The 25,774-nt window shown below is 48.6% G+C and overlaps 1 protein-coding gene across 2 annotated transcripts in view; it reads right to left on the bottom strand.

The window, feature by feature from the left end:
• The window catches only part of EFCAB6 (EF-hand calcium binding domain 6), a 225,564-nt gene that overhangs the window by 20,873 nt on the left and 178,917 nt on the right, over window positions 1-25,774 (bottom strand). For both annotated transcript variants that reach the window (XM_081061342.1, XM_081061341.1), the window contains exons 25-27: window positions 23,183-23,378; window positions 19,888-20,079; window positions 662-889 (exon numbers count right to left, since the gene is read on the bottom strand). In XM_081061342.1, coding sequence (XP_080917468.1) covers window positions 662-889; window positions 19,888-20,079; window positions 23,183-23,378 — 616 coding nt within the window. The remainder of the gene's footprint in view (window positions 1-661; window positions 890-19,887; window positions 20,080-23,182; window positions 23,379-25,774) is intronic.

Genomic DNA, 25,774 nt, shown 5'->3' with positions numbered 1-25,774 from the left:
CCATGAAGGGCCAAAGGGGCCCAGGGCAGCAGGTAGCCAGAGCTTTGAGCTAAAAAGAGCCCAGCTCAATCACTGGGGAGAAGGCTGCAGAGAACGTCTTCTGGGGGTCCTGTGATGGGCAGGAGGATCTCAGAAAGGGCAACTTGGGTCCAGCCCATGGACAGTGGAGGGGCCCACTGGGGGCGGGGCGTCACCAGCAGGGTTGGGGCAGTAGCCCCAGGGCATCTGAAAGCACCAGCCGCAGCACCAGGGAGTCTGGAGGTGGGGTGGGGGGAGGGAGAGAGCCATGTAAGGTTCCTGTCTGCGCCCAGGTGAGGAGAGGGGTTGGCCGGCACCTCGGATCACAGAAGCCCAGGGAGGCTCCAGGGAAGGAGGGTGAAGGATAGTGGCAGCTGGAGCCAAGTTTAACTTGATTTAAAAATAAAAGTGATATTATTTGCACCCTCATTGAAATGGTGCAATTCACACCTGCTACGTAAACGGAAGGCTGCATGAGTCTCCAGTAAGTTTTAAAACAAAACAAAACAAAACGACAAACCCCTTCCCCCCAAAACCTTCAAGTATTTTTAACTAAAGAACAGTCGTAAACTCTACTCGCTGGGCATGGCCGCCTCCTGCTCATACCACATTGCTTAGGACGCCAAACCAAATGTGTCCTTACCTGCGCGTCTGTCAGGACCTGCACATGACGATTACAGGTGGCCCTGAACTCATCCCTGGAGACTGTGCTGGTTTTCATGGTGTCGAAGTTCTCCAGCTCCTGGGCGATGGTGTGGTGCTGGGAAGGCACTGCCTTGTGCAGCTGGGCCAGCATCTCGCGGGCTGCCGTCTCCTTGGGAGACCTGGGTGGCAGCTTTTGGGGCATTTTCTCGGCCCATTCAGCAGCAGTCTGGGAAAAAGAGGGTGGAAAATGGTTCCACTTAATACGTAATGGCTCACCTCTTGGCTCTGGGCCCATCACTTATGGCAGGTCCCCCGAGGCCCAGCTGAGCAAGGAAGATGAGATGGGAGACAAACCTGGCCCAGATGCAGGTCGGAACAGGATGTGGCCACAGGTTCCCATGTGCCTGTGCCGGCCACAAAGAGGGAGCCACGACGAGAGGCCTGCCAGGCAGGGCGACGTGCTGAGCTGGGCCCCGGGAGGTGTCCCCGAGCTGGGCCCCGGGGGGTGTCCCCGAGCTGGGCCCCGGGAGGTGTCCCCGAGCTGGGCCCCGGGGGGTGTCCCCGAGCTGGGCCCCGGGAGGTGTCCCCGAGCCGGGCCCCGGGGGGTGTCCCCGAGCCGGGCCCCGGGAGGTGCCCCCGAGCCGGGCCCTCTTTACTCTCTTTCATTTGCTCATTCAGCCTGCCGGTTCGTTTAACACACCGTGAGCACCCGCTCTGCGTGGTAAGGAATCAATAGGGATGCGTATGGGGACTGCTTTCATTTTGGGACGTCAGGGACTCACAGGGGCCCCGAAAGGCTTCCTGCAGTATGCGGCGGCATCACTCTTGGCTAAGTCTGACACTTTTTAAGTTTCATCCCTTAAGTCTGACACTTTCTGAGACCCAGGGGGTCTTAATCCTGGCGAGTGCTGGGCCTCTCCTGGGGCAGGACACCCCTGGGAGGGGCTGTCAGGGCCTCCGTGACGTGACGCTGTCCATGATTTTGGGCAGCCAGGAGGAGGGACGGCCTCGGCTGGGCTTTGTGGGGGGGGAGGAGAAGAGGGAGGGTGAGGAAAGAGGGGCAACAGGGATCTTTTCGGTAGGTTTAGGTGTATACGCGGGCAGGAGGGCTGAGGCCAGGTGAGCCAGGAGGGGCCCGAGGAGGACAGCAGCCCACACTCAGCATCCTGGTGACCACAGCGGTGGACAGACGGGCAGGGGGAAGTCACTCAGCGATCATCAGCTGAAAGTGACAGCATCTCTGTGTCTGTCCTGGGGGCACTGGGAAGAATGGGCTACGTGATGAAGTCAGGTTGGGGAGACTGGGGCTCACAGGATGAAGCCAGTGGGGGGCAGCTGATTCCTGAGCCTCCTGCAAGGAGACAGAGGCCAGGGGAGTAGCTCGGACATCCAGCTACTTGCCGCAATTAGAAAAGGAGCCTCCAAACTAGACCCATGTTTACTGTGTCAATAGGTCAGCTCCTGAAGTGAGGGAAGGCTGGGGTTGTGGGAGGGCAAGAGAGCCCGGGCCGTGAGAACCCAGTGGGGACAGTGCGTGAAAGCTGACCTGGGTGTTCCTGGGTGTATTCCGAGATATGCTGGGTTTCCTCACCTCAAACCCCTGGTGACTGTCAGCTCTAACAGTGCTTGCTTACGCTGTGCCAGCACCGTGCTAAGACTTTATAGGGTTACCACTCTAATCCCCCCAACTAGTATTAACACTTGATCATGATTCATCTTCAGCAATTCCACAGCAATATATGCATTACATGCTACCATCCTTCAGGACAGAGCATAATAGTGCTTTATGAAAGTGTGTCAAACAGGATGAGAATATCCACAAAAATGTGAACACACACACACTCACACCACAGCCCAACACACCCTCAGCCACCCAGAGGCTAACAGAAGCTTTTAAGTATGTCCACTGGGGGCCATTTGCAAAGTAAACGAATGCTTTCTTTTTCATTCTAGAAACTAAAAGTGACATTACTGATGCATCTTATGCATTTCCAAACAGTTGGAATACACTTCCCACAGCTACTACGCAGGCATTTTCATAAACATTCTAAGGGATGTAGGCTTCGGATTACCGAGGACCCGCCGGTTGTAAAGTCCTGCTCAGTCTGTCCTTCCACTTGTCACACCCTTGAGGTCTGAGGAGGGCCGGCCCCCAAGTGAACAAAACTGGAAAGAACACGGGTGGATGAATCCAGCCGGGGAAGTGAGAGTCCTGGGTTTGAGTCTAGACTCTGCTGCTACTTGGCTGTGTGGCCCCACAGAAACCACTTCTCACCTCCCCTCAGTGTCCTCAGCTATTCAGGAGGAATAAGACGCAGGATGCGACGCATGTGAGTGTTCTTTGAAAGTGTTAAAACACAAAACAAACTGGAAACACTATTGTTCTAGCAACAGAAATGGGAGGATTCTAAGTGGTATATGCAAACTTAGGCGAATATGCTATATATTTAGAGGAAATTTAATAGCTTTCTAGTAAAACATAGATTACTAAATTTAACTTAAGTACTAGAAAGGTCTGAATAGACAGGTAACATAAAAGAAATGGAAAAAGCTGTTAAAAGATTGATCATTAAAAAGGTGTCAAGCCTAGATGATTTTAAGGGCAAGCTATAGCTAACTTTTAAATAATAGATAATTTTTATATTAGCCAAGTTACTATACTTTGCTGTGTATAATGTACTCCCATGTATAATGCACACCCAGGTTTTTGGCCCAAACTTGCATGGAAAAAAATCTTTCATTTTAATTTTTTAATTCAAATTTTTATTTGTTTATATTTAGTTACTTGTTTTTTTGAACTATAAAGGAATTTTAGCATTTATTTTTTAACATATTATGGTACAAGAAATTTTATGTAACAAATTACAAAACACAAGAACAGATACCAGGTACAAGAAATTTTATGTACCGGTAACAAATTTGCAATCTTTGCACCTCATAGGAGGCCAAGAAGTCTTCATCGGTGCAAGTTCGTGGTAAGTTCAACGAAACCAATGATCAGATTCCAGGGTATTATTTTGCATATGGGTATCGTTATTGATTTCTAGATACCCTTTTAACTTATAAGCATAAATAAAAGAATTAAAAACATTTATATAGATATGGAATTAGTACTACCCATGTATAAGGCGCGTCCTTATTTTTCCCTCACACATTTGGGCAAAAAAGAGCACATCATACACGGCAAGATATGGTATTACAGAACACAGAAAGGGATATCCAGTAGTACTCCAATTCATTGTAGGTTACCCTAATACCTAATATAAAAATATGATAAAGAAAACACCTGAAAATAAAAATATAAGCCAATCTAATTCATAGATATTAATGCAAAGGCAGGAAAAAACTTAAGAAAAGCCACTAGGAATATTTAGCACCATCTTGAAAAAATGACACACCAAGATCGACTAAGGTTAATTCTAAGGGGAAGAATCTTCAAGAATTAGCAAATCCCTCAATTCCTTACAGTAGCCAAAGTCACATGTTAACAGATGGCAACAAAGGCATTTACCAAAATTCAATACCGATTCCTGATAAAACGGCATAGAATAGACTAAAATCCATAAACAATACAGAAGTAAACAACCTGATATAACACTCTTTTCCTAAATGAGAGAGTTAGACGTGGTCTCCAAACATATTAAGTGGGTAAAATATTAGCTCATTCCCATTAAAGTCAGAAACAAGATAGGCGTGCTCTATGTTTTTAGAGGCTCCAGCTTTTGAAATAAGAAGATGAAGTAAACAGTATAAATGTTGAAAAACAAGATTTATCATTATTTGCGGATATGAGTCTACAACTAGAAAAATCTCAATACAATTAGAAAGTGGCTGTATTCAAGCCAAAAAAAAAAAAACACAACACCAAAGCAATATTTTTTAAATAGTGATGATAACTAGTTAGATATTGTATTGTGAAAAAAATCCACATTCACATTAAATACAAAGGTATTGAGTACCTTGGGATACAATTCATAGGAAAGGTAAAGATAAAGACATCTACATATTCTATTGAAGGTTATTAAAGCAAAACTGGAATAAATGGAGAGACGTACTATATTCCCGGATATGACAACTCCTTTTCAAAAGACAAAATCTTTCTCAAACTATCAATTTAATGAAATGCTGATAAAAATCTCAATGCATATTTGGGGGAATAATGTTGATATTAAAGTCGATATTAGAAAAATAAGTATGGGAGAATTGCCACAAAATTTTTGGAAAAGGCTAGTAATGAAGTTTCTGACCCACCAGACATTAAAATGCCACAAATGTGACACAATCAGAATGGTGTAGCTACCGTACGTCTGGAAGCACACCAACAAATCAGCGGACGCCTACCCAACTGTTAGTTAAACAGGTCTGTCCTGTGGCTGGGCCGTTACATCCCGAGGCCTACAGGTGACAGCTTTGCAGAAGGAGAAGACACCAGTAGGGCTGACTCAAAGACCACCCCGGGTAAGGGTGTCCCTCCTACGCAAGACAGAACACTTACACTTCACAAAGGAAGGTGCTTCCTTCTCTCCTGACTCAACAACTTCAAAACACAGGCCTCCCAAGGTCTCCATCTCAGCAAGGACACTCCTTCCCGTAGCTTGGGCCTGGGGTCATCTGTGCCATAGCCTTCTATCACTCACGTGCACACTACCCACAAATCCTAACGGCTATGCTTTCAGTATGGATCCAGGAGATGACCACTCCATCGTCACCTCTCGGTCGCGTACGGATTACTGCAGCAGTCTCTCTGCTTCCACCCTCCATCCTTTTCCTCTGAGGATGATCTTTTTGAAGTACACACACACACTTCTATACATGCACACAAGTCTCAACACTAGTTCTCTGGATGGAGGGGTAAGCGAGGGCAGAGGCAGGCAGAAGACTGGGGCTCCTGAGCTGGAGCCTTGCTCCCCTGAGGGTTAGAGGTCCTGGGGTTCAGGGTAGGGAGAGTCTGGCTGCGAGGGGTGCTGAGGGGCGGCTGGTCTCAGAACCCTGACAGATGTGACTTGGACAGTCCTGGCTGTGACTCTAGCCCCGCTTTCCATCTGTGTAGGGATCAGAGGGACGCCTGGGTCACACCGAATCCCAGAGCCCTGAGGGGGTGGGGGAGCACGTGTGGTGGGCATGTGACACACACACACACACACACACACACACACACACACACACATAGTGCACTCACAGAGAATGACCACTCAATACACGCCCCTATTACCGTGTCATTCACAAACCCCCCTGGAACACCCGCTATGTGCCAGGCACTTTTTTAGATACTGGGAAGGCAGAGGGAAGAAGTAATCCTTAAACAAAGTCTCTGCCCAGGCGGGTGGAGTCTCACGAGGGAAGGGGGAGACGAGGGCCAGCCTGACAGGTGAGCAGAGATTACAACGGGCCATGTGCTCTGAGGAGAGGGACCTGGGCTGTGGGCACCACTGGCCTCCTGGAGGAGGAACGGACTGACCTGGGAGGCAAAGGACGTGCATGTGCAAAGTGACACAGCACCCAGGGCCAGAGGCGACTCTCCTTACTCAGCAGCCCATGGACTTGCAGGTCGGAGTCTGAGAAATGCAGGGAGTTAGGAAATCAACGAAGGGCATCTGCCTGCAAACTCAGTGCTTCTCTCCACACCCAGAGGGCAGCCAGAGGCCAGGCCACCGGCCTCCCCGCCCTCCCCTGGCCTGGAATGCGGGAGACAGGAGACTGAGGCAGGTGTTTTCCCAGGAGAAACAGAGGCAGCACCATGGGTGGCAGGACTTCTCAGGAAGGTGGTTTTGCCTCCAGTTGGAGACATTCCTTTGCTGCTTGCAAAATTTTGGCGTGTTCACTTTTTAGAAGCTCCAAAAAGGGCACAAAGACAAAGCAAAGACCACCGATAACCCCAGCCTCATCTACTGCCATCACCTAGGTACACGAGGGAGGAGCCACTGACCTGAGGTCCCCAGACCCATAGAAAGGACGTGGCCCAACTGCTTCCCACCCCACGCCGCCCAGAGGGCCCAGCGGTGCTTCCATCAAGGGCATTCAGGCTCAGAGTCTGCCAGGCGCCCACATTCTGAGTCCCATCCTGCTTTTTAGCAAAGCCACTCAGCCACCGCCAGCCTCGCTCCAAGTGACTGGAGACGCCAGGAAGAACAGATGGCTCTTGGTCGGGCGCTTTTGTGTCCCCAGCACTTCTCATGTGATCATTATATCCGAATGGGGAAAAATAGTGCTTTTTCTATAACTAGAAGAAATGTTTCTCCTAATCAGAAAAGACACCACTGTCTTCAGATGCAAATGTCACTTTCCAATGCTAATGACACTTTACAGGAAAGGTGCCCTCAGGAGAGGCGTGACCCCTCCCTCCAACATGAAGAGAAGAACTTGGGGCAGGGGCAAGGCCCCTTCGCCCACTCCCCTGGGGCTGCATCCTCTCCTCTGACAGCTGTGTGCACGCAAGGCTGTTCTGGTTACTTAAAAAAAAAAAAAAAAGAAAAAGAAGAAAAGAAAGGAATCTTACGTACTATAGGTCAGACCCGATTAGAGAATTGTTTACACGTTTTGAAGGAATCTTCTCTTCTGTTTTCAGGGGTAGTCATAGAACCTTGTTTTACCAACAATTGTCCCTCTAAAGGTCACCGAGAAGTATGGAGCACCACTGCCAACAAGGAAAGTCCCGGTCCCCTTTGTGACTGCACCACCATCAGGTTGGGAAAATATATAAAAGGAACAATGTCACAATATATGAAGTATACAACCATCAAAGAGCCGACTAATCACACCTCACTTTTATGGAGTGTTTCTCAGTTTTAAATGTATCCACATATCTCATTTACCAAAAAGCGAGTCACAGCTTTACTGTGGGCACTTGTGATTCCAAATCCTGCCATTGCGTAAATCATCAGTGGCTGCCCCAATGGGTGGGGGTCAGAGGGAGGCGGCCGGGGTGTGGGGGTCAGAGGGAGGTGGCCCAGTTGTGGGTCAGAGGGAGGCAGCCCGGGTGGGAGTCAGAGGGAGGCAGACGGGTGGAGGCCTGTGCAGAATTCATTTCAAGCGCTCACTTTCTGCCCCGGTTCCAAGGCTCCTCTCCCTCCTGTAGCCTGGTGCCTCTGATACCGTCTTTGAGTCTAACTCGGCTTCTCCCAGCGCCCACGGCTGCCGGCTGACAACTGGGGAGAGCCCTGCAGGCACAGTGCTGGGTCCCCAGCCCATGTTCTGCCCCCATCAGCTCAGGCCAGACCTGCCATCATTCAGCACCTCACACCAGCCTGTGAAGAAGGCACAGAGCCCGGCGCTGGGGCTCAGCCGGGGGCAGTGGCACCAGTCACTCCAATTCCGCCTGACCCACGCAGAGCAGAACTCGGCTGAGGCTGGACTGGTCCAGCGAAGTTTCACTGCACTCTTATTTCAACAGCTGTATTAAGGGACTGGTTCCAGGGCAGAGACTCCTAGTGCCCTGACAGCAGGTTACGTCCAGTCACAGTCTTGGCTGACTTATAAAATCAACTTTCCACTCAATCGTATCCTAAACAACTTCTCTACATAACGGAGAAGAGAGAACATCATAAGGAGGCGTGGGTTGAATTGCCAAATAATCAGGCAGGGTTAGAAGTGGAGACACACACACGAGTATTTGTTTCCTTGTGTGTCGCCTTCAGGGCTCCATTTCTTCCACTGTCCCTGCAGCCACACAGTTGCCATGTGACTGTGGGGCTCCCCTGCTGCGGGGGGCGGGGGGGAAGGAGAATATTTCCCCATCAGCCGCAGGACTTGCTGTGGCCGAGGGAAGGTCAGCAAGCACATGTGACCAGAGAATTAAGCAGCACTCGCACGGCTGGGCAAGCCCTCTGCCATGAGGGTAACGGTGCTTTGGCCATAGCACTGGTTCAGGGGGAGGGGAAGAGACACATGGGGCAGAGACGTTCCCGTCAGGCCATCCAGAGCTGAGCCAGCCTCACTCAGCCACCTGACAGACGCGAAAGTGGAAGAAAGGCTTATTGTTTGCAGCTTTTGTGGCTGTTTGTTACATAGCAATAGCTGACTGAGACAGTTCTGAATTTCTAGTTACATAGCAGGAAATGAAGGGGGATGAGCTCAGAGTACAGAGGAAAGAGGCAGGCTAGTCAGCATGGATGGCTTTTTTGGCCATCAGCTTTCCTTGATGACGGGCACTTTGCAAGGGGACTTTGGGACCTTCGCCCTGCGGGTGTCACCTGCCTGAGAGCAACAGGTTAGACACCGTGGCTGGTTTAGCAAGGTCCATTCCAGCTGACAGACGGGAAATATATCAGTGTATTCTTGTAACTATTATGAAGGTTATAATTAGCTAATCAGATTGCATGATTCTTCTACTAAGTTTTGTTCTGAATATTTAGGGAAATAATTATGTAGTTCCCATGATTCCTTTATAGGAGGAAAAAAGAATCCTGAAACTTCATACAGAATAAGAACACAGCAGGTAGCAAAAACTCCTAATTAGAAATACTCAGTAAAGAATTCCTGCATTTCCTTTGAAAGAACAGTGTAATTACTTCTAAGAATTGAAAAATTGCTCCATTTGATCAAATATTTTGATTAGCAAAGAAATTAATTGTATTGTATCATTTGTATTTACAGTGGATAAATGAATGCTAAAAATAACAACAGCAGCAAAACTGCCTGTCAAAAAAAAAAAAAGAAGATAAAACGTTAAGAATCCAGATGAAAATGAAATGGAAGCTCTCTGTGCACGCGTACGGGGACAGACCCTACCCCAGACCAAGACACTGACTTCTGCAACTCCGAGAGCCCCGCACACGCACCAACGGTAGACATTTGTCTGTCAGGAGGGCTCAGGATCTCAGGGACAGATGAAGTAGCATCAATAGTCTAGTATGCTGTTTGCAGAAGTGAGGGAGTGACACCAGAATTCCAGGCACAATTCCAGAGTTCCTGGAGTCATGACCACTGGCCAGACTTGGGATCGCTTACCAGGCAAGGATCCTTTCTGTGCCAATGAATGAAGTGAATCTGAAGATTCCAGAGCTTCCTTTGGATAGGCTAGAATCAAGTCAAGCTTCCAGTCAACTGAAACAGGGGCTTATTGAGACCCGGTGTTGGCGACGCTGAGGCCCGGTGCTGGCGACACTGAGGCCCGGTGCTGGCGGCGCTGAGGCCCGGTGCTGGCGACACTGAGGCCCGGTGCTGGCGACACTGAGGCCCGGTGCTGGCAGCCAGCCTACACTGTACCTCTTTCACCCAGCTGCTGGGTGGAGTGTTACAGAAATTTCTCTAATCTTCCCATTACCTTTCAAGGTAGCTGTGGTTCTCCCTATTTTTTAGATAAAGTAAGTGGGACTTGGCTGGAGAGGTCAGGTCTCATCCGTGGCCCCCAGGCTATTCCCCTGCAAGCTGATGATGGAGCTCCAGGTGTTCTGACTTCAAAGCTACGCTCTTCCCATCCTATCGGATTCCAGCCGCCTACCACACACACAAGAACACAAGAGCCTGCTAAAACTAGGAATGTGGTAGGTAACTCACAAATATTGACTGTGAGCCTACTATGTGCTAGGCGCTGCCCCAGGCACTGGGCATAGAGCAGTGGACAGCAGAGACCAACCCCTGCCCGGGAGAAGCTGACACTTTGAGATGCCCAACCAGACAAGCAGAGAGGACACCCCCACCCCAGCCCCAGCCCTCAGTGTGCCTCCCAGAGCCCTTTTCCATCCGGCACCCCCCCAAATCCGCTCCCTCTCTCCCTCGCCTCCACCCAGGCTCCAGCCATGCCCAAAGCGTGGGGCTTTCCATAACCTGGGCCTGCGCACACGCTGATCCTTACGCTCACGAAGCCCATCTCCCCATATCCAGACTCGGTGCTAGGTCACCAGGGAGCCGTAGGGGCCCATCTTTGCCTGACCATGCCGAGTTAGGGCCTCCTTCTCTGCTTCCCCGAGCTCACTTCCACCACACAGCTCCACAGGCATACGGGTTGTAGCAGGACATTCTCGGAGACACCCAATTCCCAAATCCTGCGGTGGCATAACACTGCCATAAAATGCTCGGAAATAAAAGGGAAACACTTAAGCCACCCTCCGACCTTTTAATGACTCAATAAACTCATGGCTGAAGCCATTTATGAAACTATTAAAATACATTCTTCCACCCAAATAAATTCCACCATGTAATCACATCATGACTACACATTTAACAGCAGACACACTCACGGATGCAGGATGGAGTAATGACTGCCTCCATGCGGGGTTTGCTGTGTTTGAGACCTTGCAAAGCTCTTTCCATAGTAACTTCGTCTAAGCCACAATCCTACAGGAAGGCCAGGAGGCCGGTTCCCATCTGACAGGAAGGAAGCTGAGAGCATGGGCCTGGCGCTGGTCGGGATTCAAATCCCAGCTCTGGCACTTCCTGGGGGACCGGAAACAGGTGCTGTAGCCCATCTGCTCCTCAGTTTCCTCATCCGCAAAGTATGGAGAGTGACAGCACCCACACCCTGCAGGGCTGTTAGTAAGATTACCCGTTAATTTATGCAAAGCGTAACCACCATCCTCTGGATGCTGGGGTCTGACAGCGGTGACAACAAGATGACAGTAACTGGTCAGGCGCAATCACTAGGTAGCTGACTTGCTCCTTCCTCTAATGTCTCAGCGGGGACCATTCAGATTCAGGCCCCGGTAAAAGCCAAGAGATGGCACTTCCTGGCTTGTTCAGGAGGGGTCATAGCCATTTCTGCGGGAGCAGCCATCACCCCAAGGGGGACCGTGTGTGCTTACCTGTCTGTCCTCCCACGGCCTGGACCCCAGGCTGGCCCTGGGCTGGCACACATCACACTGGCTGCATGGTGACAGTTAAGGTTCTCCCAGTCAAATGGGGCACCTAAAGCCAGAACACAAAGCGCTCACCTACACGTCAGACTCATAGGTACATGGTACAATCAAGATACTAGCGCCGGCTGTATTTTGGATTTTCTCTGCAAGACTCATCTGGGACAATGACTTCTTGGGTTGACGCTTGGCTTCCTGACATGGTCACGACCTTGTACAATCAATGGTACAGCTCACCTCCAGTGCTTAACTGACCCCAAAATTCCAATTAAATTAGACCGTCCATGAGACTGTCATGGCTCTGGGGGGACCAAATGAATGGGGCCAGCCTGGCCTGTCTGTGCCACCGCCTGTGGATTAGGAACATACAGACAGTGTCCCACAGAAGTAATGCCAACCCCGGGTCCAGAGGGAGTGCTTAGGAAAGTATTTGGAGGATGCTGGAGGGAGTGACAAATTCAGGCGGCCTTTCAGAGGAACTGTATAGGGCTCCCAAAGCAGCTTCCTAGGGACTGGCGGAGGGCCCGCCATGGCTGGGACATAATGGTGGAGGGGACCTAGTCCCTGCCCTCCAAGGCCACGGAATGTTTTGGTTTGAAAAAATTTACTCTTTCAAATTTTACTTCCCTGCAGGGCAGCCAGCTCACCACACTCACAGGCCCGGAGGGGAGGGTGGACGCATGAAGTCTGACTGGCCCCGCGGGGCTGCCATGTGATGCTTGCAGGCCTGTCGGGTGGGCTGCTGCCGACATTCAGGCTGTGGCTCAGTTTACTCCTTTGCCTCAGCTTAGGCACGGAGGGCCCAACGTCCCCTCACCCTGACCTGTCACCAAGGCCACCCCAAGTGCCAAGTCGGCCTGAGTCCTCCTTCACAACCTGCCACAACCTCAGTGGTCTCCAGGACAACAGGCAATAAACGTTTCGTTGGCAAGTGGAAAGGGAGTGAAATTTAAGGGAAACATTTTTAAAAATCACTGCAATTATATCAAGTGGACTTAGCCTTCTTGCCATCAGGAGCAAGAGTAAATAACAGTAATGATATATCTTAATAATTTGCTTAATTTATTTCCAATAATCTTAGAGCCCTTTCCTGAAAAGGAGACTTCCCCATGCTTTATCACAGTCATTAAAAATACATGGACATCATTATATTTACAATAAAAAGAACGATAAATCGATGTAACACCGTTGGCAGCTAATATAAATGAGAGGCTCATAAAAGATTACAAACATTTTGACGTGCTTTATGGTCTCCTCTTTGGCTGAAAACTACAATCTTAAATTGTTTCTTAGAAAAAAAAACCATCTTCAAGTTATTTAACATCTCACGGATGACTTTAAAGACCATATATTATAAACACCAAAGGAGGAAAGCTTTCATTGGCTCTCCACTGGCTAGGATGTGACAAAATAATCCCTTTGCATTGAACAAGGATGTTTTGTTAAAAAAAAAGTTTCATTATTTCCATGGTAATAAAGTAGAAAGATTTTATATGGGTTTTTACTATGTCTTTTAAAAATTCTATTTCTGCTCTGAGTGTTATTTTTATATTCGTGGAAGACAGTGAAATTGCTCTTTAAGATTTCGAACAAATGTTAAACAGGAATGATTTTCTAAAAACAAGGTGATACTCTATATTTTGCACGTAGCATTTGAATATAAAATGTTTTTCTCAGAAGCAAAAAAGAGGTATGTGCTGAGGACAGAAATTCAGATACTATTTTCACCCAGTTTGTGGGAGTCTTATGAAAAAGGTGCTGGTGCTGCCATCTAGGACATGCCCCCTTTTTCTCCCCCCCCCCTTATTTTACTTTTTAACCAAGCTACTGAGACAAATTCCTTGCTCCCATCTGAAGAGACTGAAGTCATGTTTGTCTTCCATTAGCTCTCAGGCCTCTGGGACGATGGGCCTGGTTCTCAAACCCAAGAGCAGCGTCTAGAGAATAACGTGGTGCCCGCAGACTGAGCCCTGGCCGGCACTTTGAGAAACGCTGCTGGTCTTCAGTGCTGCCCAATGAAGCCGAGGAATGAGGAGGAGACAAGAGAGCAGGCTCGGAAAACAATACAGCATCTATTCTGAAAAGAGCTCAGGCATCACATGGGGACTAAAGTTGGGAGGACACATTTAGCAGTGTGCCCACTCTAGAGTGGGTCATGCACAGGTGCAGCTTTCCTCTCGGGGTACCTGCAGTCTACCCGAGGCCTCACGAAACGTGTGAGCTGCGTACAATTCCAGCTGCTCCTTTTCTGAGACCAGATTCCCCGTGGTTAGGAACGATCTGCGGGAACTATCTTTAATGGGAGAGGCACCGGGCGCCTTAATCACCCGGTGATAATCTCCTTTTAATTACTTGCCGCCCGGGCATTCCCAGAGGGAAAGGATGACTGGTGTCATGTGTAATGAGCTTGAGGGTGATGCATGTACTCTTCCTATTATCTGTTACTTGTGTGCCTTCTGTGACGACCAGCAGCCCAGCATTACACTTCAGAAAGCGTCAGGATGACACAGCATCCTTACTGCAGCCCCCTGGAGGAAGCTCACCCAGGCCCTGCTCACGAGGCTCAGCGATTCTCCTTTGGCTCAGGGAGAGGCTCTTGAAGTCTGAAGCAAGGGACGCAGGGCCCCGGCTCTGCCCCTGCCAGCACCCCAACCCTCGGCAGGTCAGCAGGACAACAGAAACCCCCGCATACCCTGAACTGCTGGTGGTCGCCCCACACCGAGGCCTCACACCCCTCAGCTTCCTGCCGTCCTTTCAGCCCGGAAGCCCCTTGCTCACCCTGGCCGCCCAGTAGATGCACCTTGGCTCCAAGTTCTGGCTTCTCAGCCAGGTCTTGCCACACCCCAGGCCAAGGCCGGGGGCTGATACCAGGTAATTCCACCACCGGCTGCACACGGACCCGGCGAAGCAGGGGGAGCCTTGCAGTGGGTCCCAGCGGTGTCACTGCTGCGTCCCTGGTCCTCAGCCCTAGTCCCACCCAGCCCAGCACCTGCTCCTCTCTCTAACTGAGCACACTTCTCACCTCACTCACACTGCAGTTCACCCTAAAATCTCCTGGCAACAGTGTTCGGCAAAGCGCTCCCCCTGGCACTGCGGAGGGCATGGGGAAGCAAGCTGGCCGCGTTCGAAGCTTTTGAAATGTTCTCTGAGGTCTGGTCATTTCCAAGTTGGCGGAGACACTCATGGTGACCCGCTATCGGGGACGGTGGCGGCCATGCGGAGGCTTGAGCCCTGCCTCGTGATCTCTGGCACAGAGCTGCTGCGGTCGGACATATAAAAGGGTCTGGGCACAGATGTGTACTTGCCCAATGAAGATGCGTTGCGATCATCAGAATGCAGAAAACTGGACGACGCCTGAAGTGCGGCGACAGGATGGGCTACACCCCTCGAGCCGCCCTGTCCCAGCAGACTTCTCCTCACTCTGCTCCTCCTTCAAAGCCAAGAAGCCTGGGGCCATGCCTGCCTATCCTCTCTCAGCACAGGTAGGGCATGAGCAAGGCCGGTCTGCCCGCTTTCCAAATGTAGCTGGACCTGTGCCACGCTGGCAGCACCCGCCCCTGGTGTGTGGCCGGCCTCCCCGCTGGGGTCCTCGGCCCCCACAGTCTCTTCTCCATCCAGCAGCCACCATGATGTTTTGAAAATGTAAGTCAGGTCACGCTCCTCAGCCCGAAACCATTCCTTGCCTCTCCATGTGACGCAGTCCAAGCCATCCCAAAGTCATTGCCAAGACCACAGGCGACACGGCCGCCCAGCCCTCCCTTCCCTGACTGGCCCTGCGGCAGCCACACCACTGACTCTACTCCTCCTGCCCCAAGTCTGCAGCTGTGTCCCCTGACAGGCCCCCAGGCGTCACTGGGTTCACACCCTCCCCTCCTCTGGGTCCCGGGTCCCGGCTCAAATGCTACCTGCTTAGACAGGGAGTCCTTCTGCTCCGCTTTATTTTTCTCTGTAGCACAGGCTGGAATCTGACATGTATGTTCTCATTCCTCCTCCCTCTCCCTCACTGGAAGACAAGGCCCTGGAAGGCAGGGACCCTTCGGTTTGGTTCAGTGCCGGGTGCACAGTGGCCCCGCAGGAGACGCTGGTTGATGGAAAGAGTGAATGAACCCGCACATGAGGATGGATGGTACTCATCCAACGGAATCCACGTTGGAGACAACATGGAAAATGGCACCGACATCTGAGTAAGTGAGAAGGCGGCGACAGCAGAGGCCGTGCCAGGGGAGCCTGGAAGAGAGGCCGGGAAGCTGGAATAAGGAAGCCAATCCGCCTGTCATCTCAGCCAGTCAGGCGACAGTGCCTAAGAGCGATCATGTAAGAGGTGGAAGGGGGGTGAACGCTGAGCATCAGGAGGCTCCCAGGGGGAGAGCAACAGATGGCGGTGGGTGCTGTGGGTGCTGTGGGTGCTGTGGGGGGCAGGGCTGCAGGGCTGGGGTGGGGGGGCGTGGGGGATGCGCTGAGCAGTTGGTCAAGTGGTCTCGGCTTGGCCACAATTCAATTGTATTTCTACGTGGGCATATATCACTTTGAGACAAACAAGAAATATTTGTTAAAAAAAAGAATCTTTTAAGGGTCGGGAAATCTCCCCACAACCCCCAAATTCAACAGCCCATACGGTCTGCCCTTGACCCCACCCCAAAGGATGTGTGTACAGTAAAGAGGATTGGCAGTAAATGTACAAAAATGTGAACACTGGCTGTCCTTAGGTGTGACTTTAATTCTCTTTAAAATTATTGGTATCTTCTAAGTTGTGTATAATGGACATAAATGACTTCTACAAATATTACCTTAAACCACATGAAACTGTCAATATTCAATCATTTATGACTCTAAAAATGGCAATTTCGTATGAGGAACCCAGTAGAAAAAATACTTTAAAAACATGGGGCTGCTTTCAAGGTCAATAAAAGTATTTCTATCCTTAGACCCCAGTTCTTTTACTTCTTGGACTTTCTTCTTTAGGAAATAATCCAAAATGTGGATATAGATTTATACACGAAGTGTTCACAGCAGAGTAAATTACAATGGCAAAAGCTGGAAAAACCTGTAAATACTTAAAAATAAGGGACTCGAAGGAATGTCATACAGACATTTTAAATGATGTTTGGAAGACATGGTGCGATTTAATGTTAAGGGGAAAAAAAGAAAGACGCATGATTCTACCGAGGGTGCCAAAAAAAATGTATACACATTTTAAGAAAGAAAAAACTATTAAAGTTGTCATACTCAATATATACCGATAACAAACGATGAACACAAGTCACGTTTGACTTCTGCAATTACAAGAGGTGCTCAAAGTGGTGACCATCAGCATCTAAACACTTCTGATTACAGCAAACTGCTGCTTGAGCAACGCTGACCAGTGTCCACTTGTATCCATTTTTTGGCACCCCCGGTATATACAGTGTTACCTCCACTATGTAAAAAGAAAGCATGATGTTTGCACACCCACATTCGGGCAATATTATTCACAACAGCTAAAACCTGGAAGCAACCCAAGGATCTACCCACCAGTGGATGAGTAGATAAGCAAAATATGGTCTATATATACAATGCACTATTAGACTTAAAAAGGAAGGACATTTGGCACCTGCTCCAACAGGGATGAACCTTGAAGACATCATGCTCAGTGAAATGAGCCAGTCACAAAAGGCCAAATACTGCTTAATTTCACTGATAAGAGGTCCCTGGAGTAGTCACATTTACAGAGACAAAGTAGAAAGGAGGTTGCCAGAGGCTGAGGGAGAAAAGTGGGGGAGTCAGTGTTTAATGGGTCGAGTTTCAGTTTTGCAAGATGAAAAGAGCTGGAGATGGATGATGGTGGTGGTCATACAGCACAGTGAATGCACTTACGACCACTGAACTGTGCACTTAAAAAGGGTTAAGATGGTAAAGTTTCTGTTATGTATATTTTACCACAGTAAGAAGCTGGAGAAAATGCATTAAAAGTAGAACCATCCCTAAGGCAGTGTAGCACATGGGAAGAACTTCAGCTCCGAGGCCGGCCCTGCCTGGTGTCTAGTCCCGGCTGAGGCGGCCAGGTGGGTACCTGACTTCCGGAGCCTGTCTGTTTCACCTGTGAAGTGGACACCATCCCCTTGCTCGGCGGGGACAACAACTAGGCGAGAAAATGTCTGGGACGGGCCCAGAGCTCGGGAGGTGTCACTACACATCAGTGGAGAGGTTGTTACTGTCATCATCATGGGGTTTAGGTTACTGTTTTCTTTTGTATACTTTCCTGTATTTTGCAAAACATCCTTAGTGAATATGTACTTCTTTTAAAATCAGAATAACGCATAATTCACATTAAAAACAGTGAGTGTCACCATAAACAGAGGGAAAAGGCAAGTCACAGACCAGGAAAAGGTATTTGCAACTCACGTATGGACAAAGGACTGCAACCCTTTCAGGTAATTCACAGACAAGGAAGCCTGAATGGCTGATAACATTCGAAAGTGTTGGGCCTTACGAACTTCGAACTGGCAGAAATGCAAAGGCCTGGTAATACATACCAAGTGTCAGCAGGGGTGTGGAGAGTCAGGAAGTGTCACCCAAGGCTGCTGGGCGTGCACACTGCCTGGGGCACCCACGGTGGCAGCATCTGGGAAGTGGGGTGCACGCCAGCCCTCCTGCCCAGCAGTTCCACTCAGAGTAGCCCCATGTGTGCACAAGGAGCCAGCCACAGAGAGTGACCGGTACTTTGTCATAACGGAGGAGACTGCAAAGAATGTACATTAACAGGATGATGGTAACTGTCTGAACAGGGCTATGTCCATTCAATAGAAGATATTCATGTAATAGAAGCTTTTTATGGCAGCTTAAATGAATGAACTAAAGCCAATGTAAGAACGTGGATAAATCTTAAACCCATGACACTAAGCGAGAAAAGTAAGCACAGAAGACAAAATTCAATATACTACCATATACAGAGGGTGCCAAAAAATGTATACATATTTTTAAAAAGGGAAACTGTATTAAAATTGTACTACTCAATATAACCGATAACAAAAGATGAACACAAGTCACGTTTGACTTCGGCAATTACAAGAGGTGCTCAAAGTGGTTCCCATGAGCGTAATTTTAATACAGTTTTTTCCTTTCTTAAAATGTGTATACATGTTTTCGGCACCCTCTGTACCTATAAAATTTTAAAACACGCAATACACAATAGTACATGTTGTTTAGGCATCTCCATCTAAATGACAAAGATGGAAAGCCCACAGTCCCCAGGGGACATGGCACAGTGTTCAGGGGCCTGGGGTCATAAAGCAGCTCTGCTACTCTCCATCAGGCGGCTGAGGACAAATTACTCAATGGCGCCATGCCCCACTGCCCTCCTCTATACAACGGGATATTACTAGCGTGTACCTTGTCGTGATAATTAAAAGGATCACACAAGTTTATATAAAGGACTAAGAAGAGTGCCTGACTCTCGGAAAGTGCTAGAGAGTGTTTGCAGCTGTTATTATCATAATGAACCTCACACCTTACAAATCTCCATGTTGTTTGCTCCAGTAATTGCAGGTCCAGGAATTTGTCCCAGATAAGTGAAGAAGGATATACGAACTTCGGTGTTGGTTCCATATAAAAATGGGCAGCGGGAAATGACCGAAGCATCCAGCTACAGGGGGACAGTCACATATAATCTAGTAAAGCCTGTTGTGATGTGGCGGTTGCAATCCTTCACATGGATGTTTTCATCTGCCCTTCTGTCAATGCAGGGACCAAGCCACTTGTGTGTCCATTCTCACTCGGCACAGAATGGTGATCAAAGGAACCGTGCTGGTTGAAACTAGATTGTAACTGTTGCTAATGATCTTGGCCCATTTACATTAGGAGATCAAGAAACGAGCTGACAATGTATGGCTTGTACAGCCAGAGAAGCAGCCACAGGAAGGAACACGGGCCCTGCGGTCAGCCACTCTCCCTCCTCCAGGAAGCCCTCCCCGACTCCCTCTGGGTCCTGCTGAACATGTCTCTGTTTAAGCCCGCCATGTCCACATTTATCTCTGCCCCAGTCTTGACCGCTACATGACCCAGGGCCCGGCCCATAGTAGGTCCTCAACAAATGCCCCTTAAGGGGAGCCAAGTTCCTCCACTGCTGCTGGCTCCGGGCCTGACACATAGTGAGACTCTCTTCTCTGGATATCAGATCATCTTCAGGGATCTAAAAGATTCCTGAGCACTCTAAACCAACGAGACAAAAGCAAGCTCGCAAACTTCTTTGAAAAGAAAATACATTTCAAGCGAAGTAAAACATACATATTTACTTTCTAATACTCTGTGTAGAATTGATGCCCACTTTTCATTTAGAATGAGCTGATTACATGAGGTGCTAATTTATCTAATGTGGTTCTAATCAATTATCCATTTTGCAAAAACTAATTTTAGCCCCATTTCAAAAAGAGACGCTATGTGCTGCAGACAGCCTTACCTTTTCAAGGAAACAGTTGAAGTTCTGGAGAAAATATTTCCAATTTATACAGGGGGTTAGATGAATTCTCAGTTTTCTCAAAAAACAGTGATACTGATTGTCTGTTAGATTGTAACAGAAATCCTTAAGAACTTGCCCAAAATCCGAAGCCTTTACAAACCCAGTGTCCTCTTTATCGAATGCAGAAAATGCCTAAAAAAAAAAAAAAGGCAGATGTTACTGTCAAGTGAATATTTCAAAAATATTTTTCTTAAGTACTGCTTCTGCTGAATGCAAATGAAATCAAGTGCATGCAAGTCCCATGTACATTCTAAATTACTTAACAAATACACCACGATCGTGACAGGTAAGATGTGTGTACAGCATAAGAACGTACGTGTTGGAGGGAAACTTGTTTTACCCGTTCCTATTTGGATACGAATTTGAAGAGGAGTGAAGAGGCTCCCTGGTCCCCAGTAACTTGTCCAACGTCTTTCGATCATTAAGTTCTAGCTCCTTTGAGCATAAATCGTCTGTAACAGGAAATTCAGGTGCAATCTGACTCAGAGGGTGGGGCAGGGGTGTCCAGCTAGGAGTCTTACGTTGAAAATGGCCAGGAGGAGGGGTCAATGGATCCCCCCCCATTACACCCTACCCTGAGGCTTGTCCACTGAGGCTACTGTCCTTTCTCCATCCTCGGCCAGAGCTCGCAAGCCCTCCCCTTACAGGAAGACCCCCACGTTCCCGTGCCTGTGCCAGAGGAGCTGGGCAGACAGTGCCAACCCAGCAGTACAGTAGTCAAACTGAAAAAGTGCAAAACTGTGCTATAAAAGGAAAGCACATTTTTTTTCCATCTGTCGAAACAAAATCATTCATTTTTATTGCACTAGGAAATCTGTATCAAGCGGTAGGTTAAGATCTTTTTTAAGTAAGAATTTAATGTTCTTGTAGACCCAAAACCAAATTCCCTTGCAGTTAATTCTCATTCAGAGCTAATTAGGCACAACCCATCAGACCATGGGTGGCGTTATACGTGTAATCAAATTAACCTTAAAATACTCCATAGCTTCAAATTTGTATTTAGCCTGTGGCAATACGAGGCAGCTGTGTAGAGTGGAAAAACCTCTGGCCCCACGGTCAGGAAGCAGACTCTGAACTGTGGCTGTGTTGCCCACCATAAGCCCTTAACCTCTCTGAGCTCAGCTTCTTCGATATAAAAAAGAGGGACTGCCTAACTCTTGTTTCTAAGTTTCACTATGGCAACCTGAAAAACGCACCTGTCCAGGTACCTGACACCTAGCGGATCTCAATAGAGGAGAAGGAGAATGATCATGAAAACATTCTCCTTCTGAGCACTTTGGGTTCCCAGGGTGTTAGAAGGCGTGGCGGTACTGTGAAATGAGCACGTGAGACGCTCGGCGGACCTTAGCGGCAGCCTTGGCCCCTGCACTCCCTGGGTCTGTGTGGCTTCCCCGTGTCAGCTCAGCCTGGCAAGCTGCAGGGTGGGTGGAAGGACCAAATGTGAAAAGGCTGGAGATCTATAAAATTCTGCACATGGGATCTTGGCTGTCATGTCCAAAACAACATGCATCCGAGGCACGTCTCCAGCGATACGTGGACATGCACACACGCATTGGTATTCTCTGACGGCTGCCCTTCAACATCACCATGCCTTCCTCTGCTCACGGCCTCTAATGCCCTGTCTCCCTCAGCCACCCGCCACTCTCTTGGCCAGAGAAACTCACTTTCTCGCTTACAACCTCATCGCCTACGGAGTGCGTCTCAGAAAAGAGCCATGGTTCCTCCCAAAGGTTCCACGGACCCCAGTCTGAGAAACACCTCGATAGGCGGTCAGTGGTGCCACTTTAAGATGGAAGGGGGCAAAGTCATCCTGCAAATGGCTTTATCTGGCCTGCACAGGGCTTCTGAAAAATCTGAAATACGTGCTGACATTTAGAAATCAGGAGGCTTCAGAGCTTCTCATAAAAAACCAAAGGATTTAGGAACACTGGGCCCACTTTCAGCTCAGCAATAGTCGGTCAGGGCTGAGGAGAAGCTGCCCTGTCTCCAGGGCCTCTGGCTGGCCCCACCTGGCTTCCTTCTTTATTTATCTTATTCCTGGTCCCTCTGCACGTCCGAGTTTGCAGACCACTCAGCCAGGGCAGTCTCGAGCATGAGCTCTGGTGTTGAAAGGCGTACAGATAGGTTTTCTAGATGACCCACATCATTTTCATACTAATTTTTCTTTAGATAATCATCAAAATAAAGACATATAAATGTTAAATCCTCACAGAGGATTCCTAGATACAGAAAAAAAGAACAAACGTCTGCTCTCCAAGATACACGCCAAGTGAGCTGGCCTTCCAGAACATTCTCAAGTTGGTTGGGCTGCCCCTGTCTTTCTCCTTCTCTCCCCACGAATCCCTTCCACTTGGACTCCAGAGCCTTCCCTGCCTACTGAGGGGTCTTCACTCACGCTGGGGATTGAGCAAATATGTCCTAGGCTTCTGAGCGGGTGTGTGTCTGCACATGCAGACGGAGAGGCAGCCCTGCTCTGACGGGCTGTCGGGCAGGGCTGCCGGCTTCTCATCCCCATCTTGTTAGACGGCAAGACCTGCTTTCTGCAGACAGCATCTCCTCTCCTCACTGTGGCTGCCGGGAAACTCACAAGTGGCCCCGTCTGGGGGACCATGACCTCGCCGGCAGTGGGGCCGCAGCGTTATTTTCCGAGGGCTCTGGCTCAGCACACAGCACCACCCCCACATACAGCAGGTCTCGCTCAGCACGCTCGACGCTATCACACAGATGTCAGCCTACATGTCAGCGTGCTCAGGGGTCGCCCTTCTCACACCCTCGCCGGGCTCCTGCCAGCCTTCACGGTGAGTCTCTGCCCCCGCCTGGCCCTGGCCAACCTCGTCACGTCCACCTGATGTCACTCATCTCCCTGGCCCAGCGCTCGCCGGATGTGCTGAGCCCGTTCTCCCCTGGAGGCCTCTGACTGCTGCCCTCTGCCTGGAACCCCCTGTGCTCACCCCAGACCCAGCATCTGCCAAACACGCAGCACTTCTGCCTCCGAGAACACATGCTGGGTGGGGTACAATCAGGGTAGCTTTGTATTGAGCAAAAAATGGACAAACATTTGCTCAAATGAACAATGTGATCTTGACCAACTCATCTGAGTCCTGACACCTGAAGGACAGTAGAGAGAGGCGGAGGGGGTCCTGGAGGAGGGCGTGGGCTGAGGTCATTTCTCACGGGCTGACATGAGTCCCAGAGCGGAGTTTCCACAATGAAAGCACTTTGTCGTCTGCCGTACCTCTGACAAAGCCGGACTGGAAGAGGCAACCACTTTCTGGATGTTCCTCAGGACCTCCTCTGGATTTAGTGTGGCAAAATTGACCGGCACGTCCTCTTCTCTTTCTTTTGGCTGAGGTCTTGATGGCTTGCTATTCTCCACTGCTCTCAAGAATTCAAGGGAATCGATGGAATTATTCTGCCAGCTGACCCCCCAGCTTGTCACAAAAGAAAGAAGAGAATATATTAATTAAAAAAAATCACATCACTTATTCAGTCAACAAACACTGCTGAGCACAGCACAGTGTGGAGAATGTGAGTTAAGACAGTGTCCTCTGGCCTGTGGGTGCATGCCTACCAATGACCGGTGACAGTAGGGGGGCACACTCAGAAGCTGCCTTATGAGGGGACAAGGTAAGGGCTATGAGAGGTGAGACTGCAGGGACACTGTGGCCAGCCAGGGAGGCCACAGACTGTCCTGTCCTGAAGCTCTGACACTTGAAGCCTGGCCAACAGGGCTCACAGCTTCAGAGAGTAGGAGATGGGCAGAGGAGCCTGGCTCAGGAATCTGGTCCATGACGGGTAAACGAAGGCACTTCAGCAGGGACGTGACCCTGGCAGCGAAGTATTACGGGGAGATAAACATGATGGTGGGGTCAGAGACGGTCTGGAGGCAAGACAGTGGGGGTGGGGTAAAGGCAAGACTGGGGATGGTGGACGAAGGGGTTGTGGTCATGGCGACCTCAGCTAACGAGGCTCTGCACTGCAAAGTGCCAGGGGAATATAAAGAGAAGAGAAATAGGCCAGAGACAGTGAGAAGGAAAACAGAGGTACTCAGTAAAACATATGATGAGTCTTTTTCAAGGATGGTTGAAACTGAGTTGTCAAGCTGAAAGTACTCAAAAGGTATTTTTACAAAACCTATATTGCTTAGTGTTTTCTCAAATAAAAATTCCATCTGAATTTTTATGTGTATGTCACCAAGGACATCCATGGAGAAACAGAGGCCCCTTCCTGCCCTTGACGCCAACAACAGAAGAAAATCTTTTTAAATTCTAAAAGAATATACTGTGAGAGAAAAACCCAAGTGCCATGAGAACAGGGAGCGCATTTATTAAAGATGTAAAATAATTCAAAATACAGTTTAACTGCATTCACGTTCAACGTCAGGGCAGGACGTTCTGTAACTTAAGTTCTCTGGGCATTCCTGGCACTTTTACACCTAAACTTTCTTTCAGCAGCATAGAGTGGAGTGTCAAAGAAGAACAGTTTGGAACGTTGGAAAGCTGGAGAGAGAAGTTTCTAGTGACTCAGATATGTTTCTAAAGAAAACAAGCCAAGAGCTGTGCTTTTCCAACCCACAGCTGCAGATCAGCCTTCCCGGGGCCTCACGGCATTGGCTCATGTGATGGAGACATGGAGGAAAAGATAATCAGCTCTATTTCATCAGCAGGATAAACTGCCAACTTGGTATTAAAATTTAGTAATAAAATCAAATGCATATGCTAATCTCCTCAGCATTATTTAGAAAAGTCTATTTTGGATCTAGAAAAGAATAATCTACATATAATTACAAATAACAGAGATGTTTATCATCAAGAGGTCTTTGAGAAGAAACAAGCAACTGAGCGATGGATCCTTATTAAGGTTTCAATTCGTAAAAAAGTTGATCACCCCCATTGAAAGGTGGACTACAAAAATTCCGTAGTCCTTTTGTTGTTGTTTATAAAAGTATCAAGCCTAACTATGTTTTAAAAGATGCTCTTATAATCATTTAGTTAATTATTTATCTGGTGCTACTTTTCCACGATTTATTCGTTGAATGCATATGAATTCTTGTTCAGCTGGAAATAGATTTAGTGAGAGGAGACCTGTGCAAGGAAGAAGAGAACACATAGGCATTTGAAGATGAAACGGTCTTCCTTTTACACACACACACACACACACACACACACACACACACACACACAAGACTTGTTGAATACAATGGAACAATGTTTTCAAAATTTCAAGGGAAAATTATCTTCTCCCTATGCGCATAGAATTGTCTTCTATGCGCAGACAAGCCAGCAATCTGTGTGAAGGAGAATAAAAAAATTTTCAAATAAACAAAAACTCAGAAAATTTACTTTCCATCCACTCTTTCTAAAGAATTTACTTCAGGAAGTACTCCGACAAACTAAGAATGTAAATTAAAAGATAAAAATACATGAAAGTTTGGAAACAGGAGCTGCCACCCAGGAGAACAGTGAGGGCAGCCCAGGCTGCTCTTGGGCAGCAGAAGGGAACAGGAGGATGGGGCCAGGCTCTAGGTTGGAGGGCATCAGGGGAAAAACCCAAGAGAATCGAAAGTGGGGTGGAATGCTAAGGAAAGTGGAAGGTTGACAAATTATACTTTACCTGAGCCCTATGTTCCTAGAAACCAATGGCAGTTAAAGAAATCACCCTCCCTTTACTTCCTTGGAAATGGCTTGCAGCAAAAAACCACCCTTTCTGTATATGACTTGGAAAAGCTCATGGGTATCCCCAGGTTTCCCTATGACAGGGCGGATCTCCAAATTCCCATTCTCATAAATGATTAGCTGAAGGGTTTATATTTACTGACCAATCTGGA

The sequence above is a fragment of the Rhinolophus hipposideros genome, assembly GCF_964194185.1.
Source record: "Rhinolophus hipposideros genome assembly, chromosome: 9".
In the NCBI taxonomy this organism is placed as follows: domain Eukaryota; kingdom Metazoa; phylum Chordata; class Mammalia; order Chiroptera; family Rhinolophidae; genus Rhinolophus; species Rhinolophus hipposideros.
The sequence above is the reverse complement of the archived record's forward strand: the minus strand, read 5'-3'. Positions and strand labels throughout refer to the sequence as shown.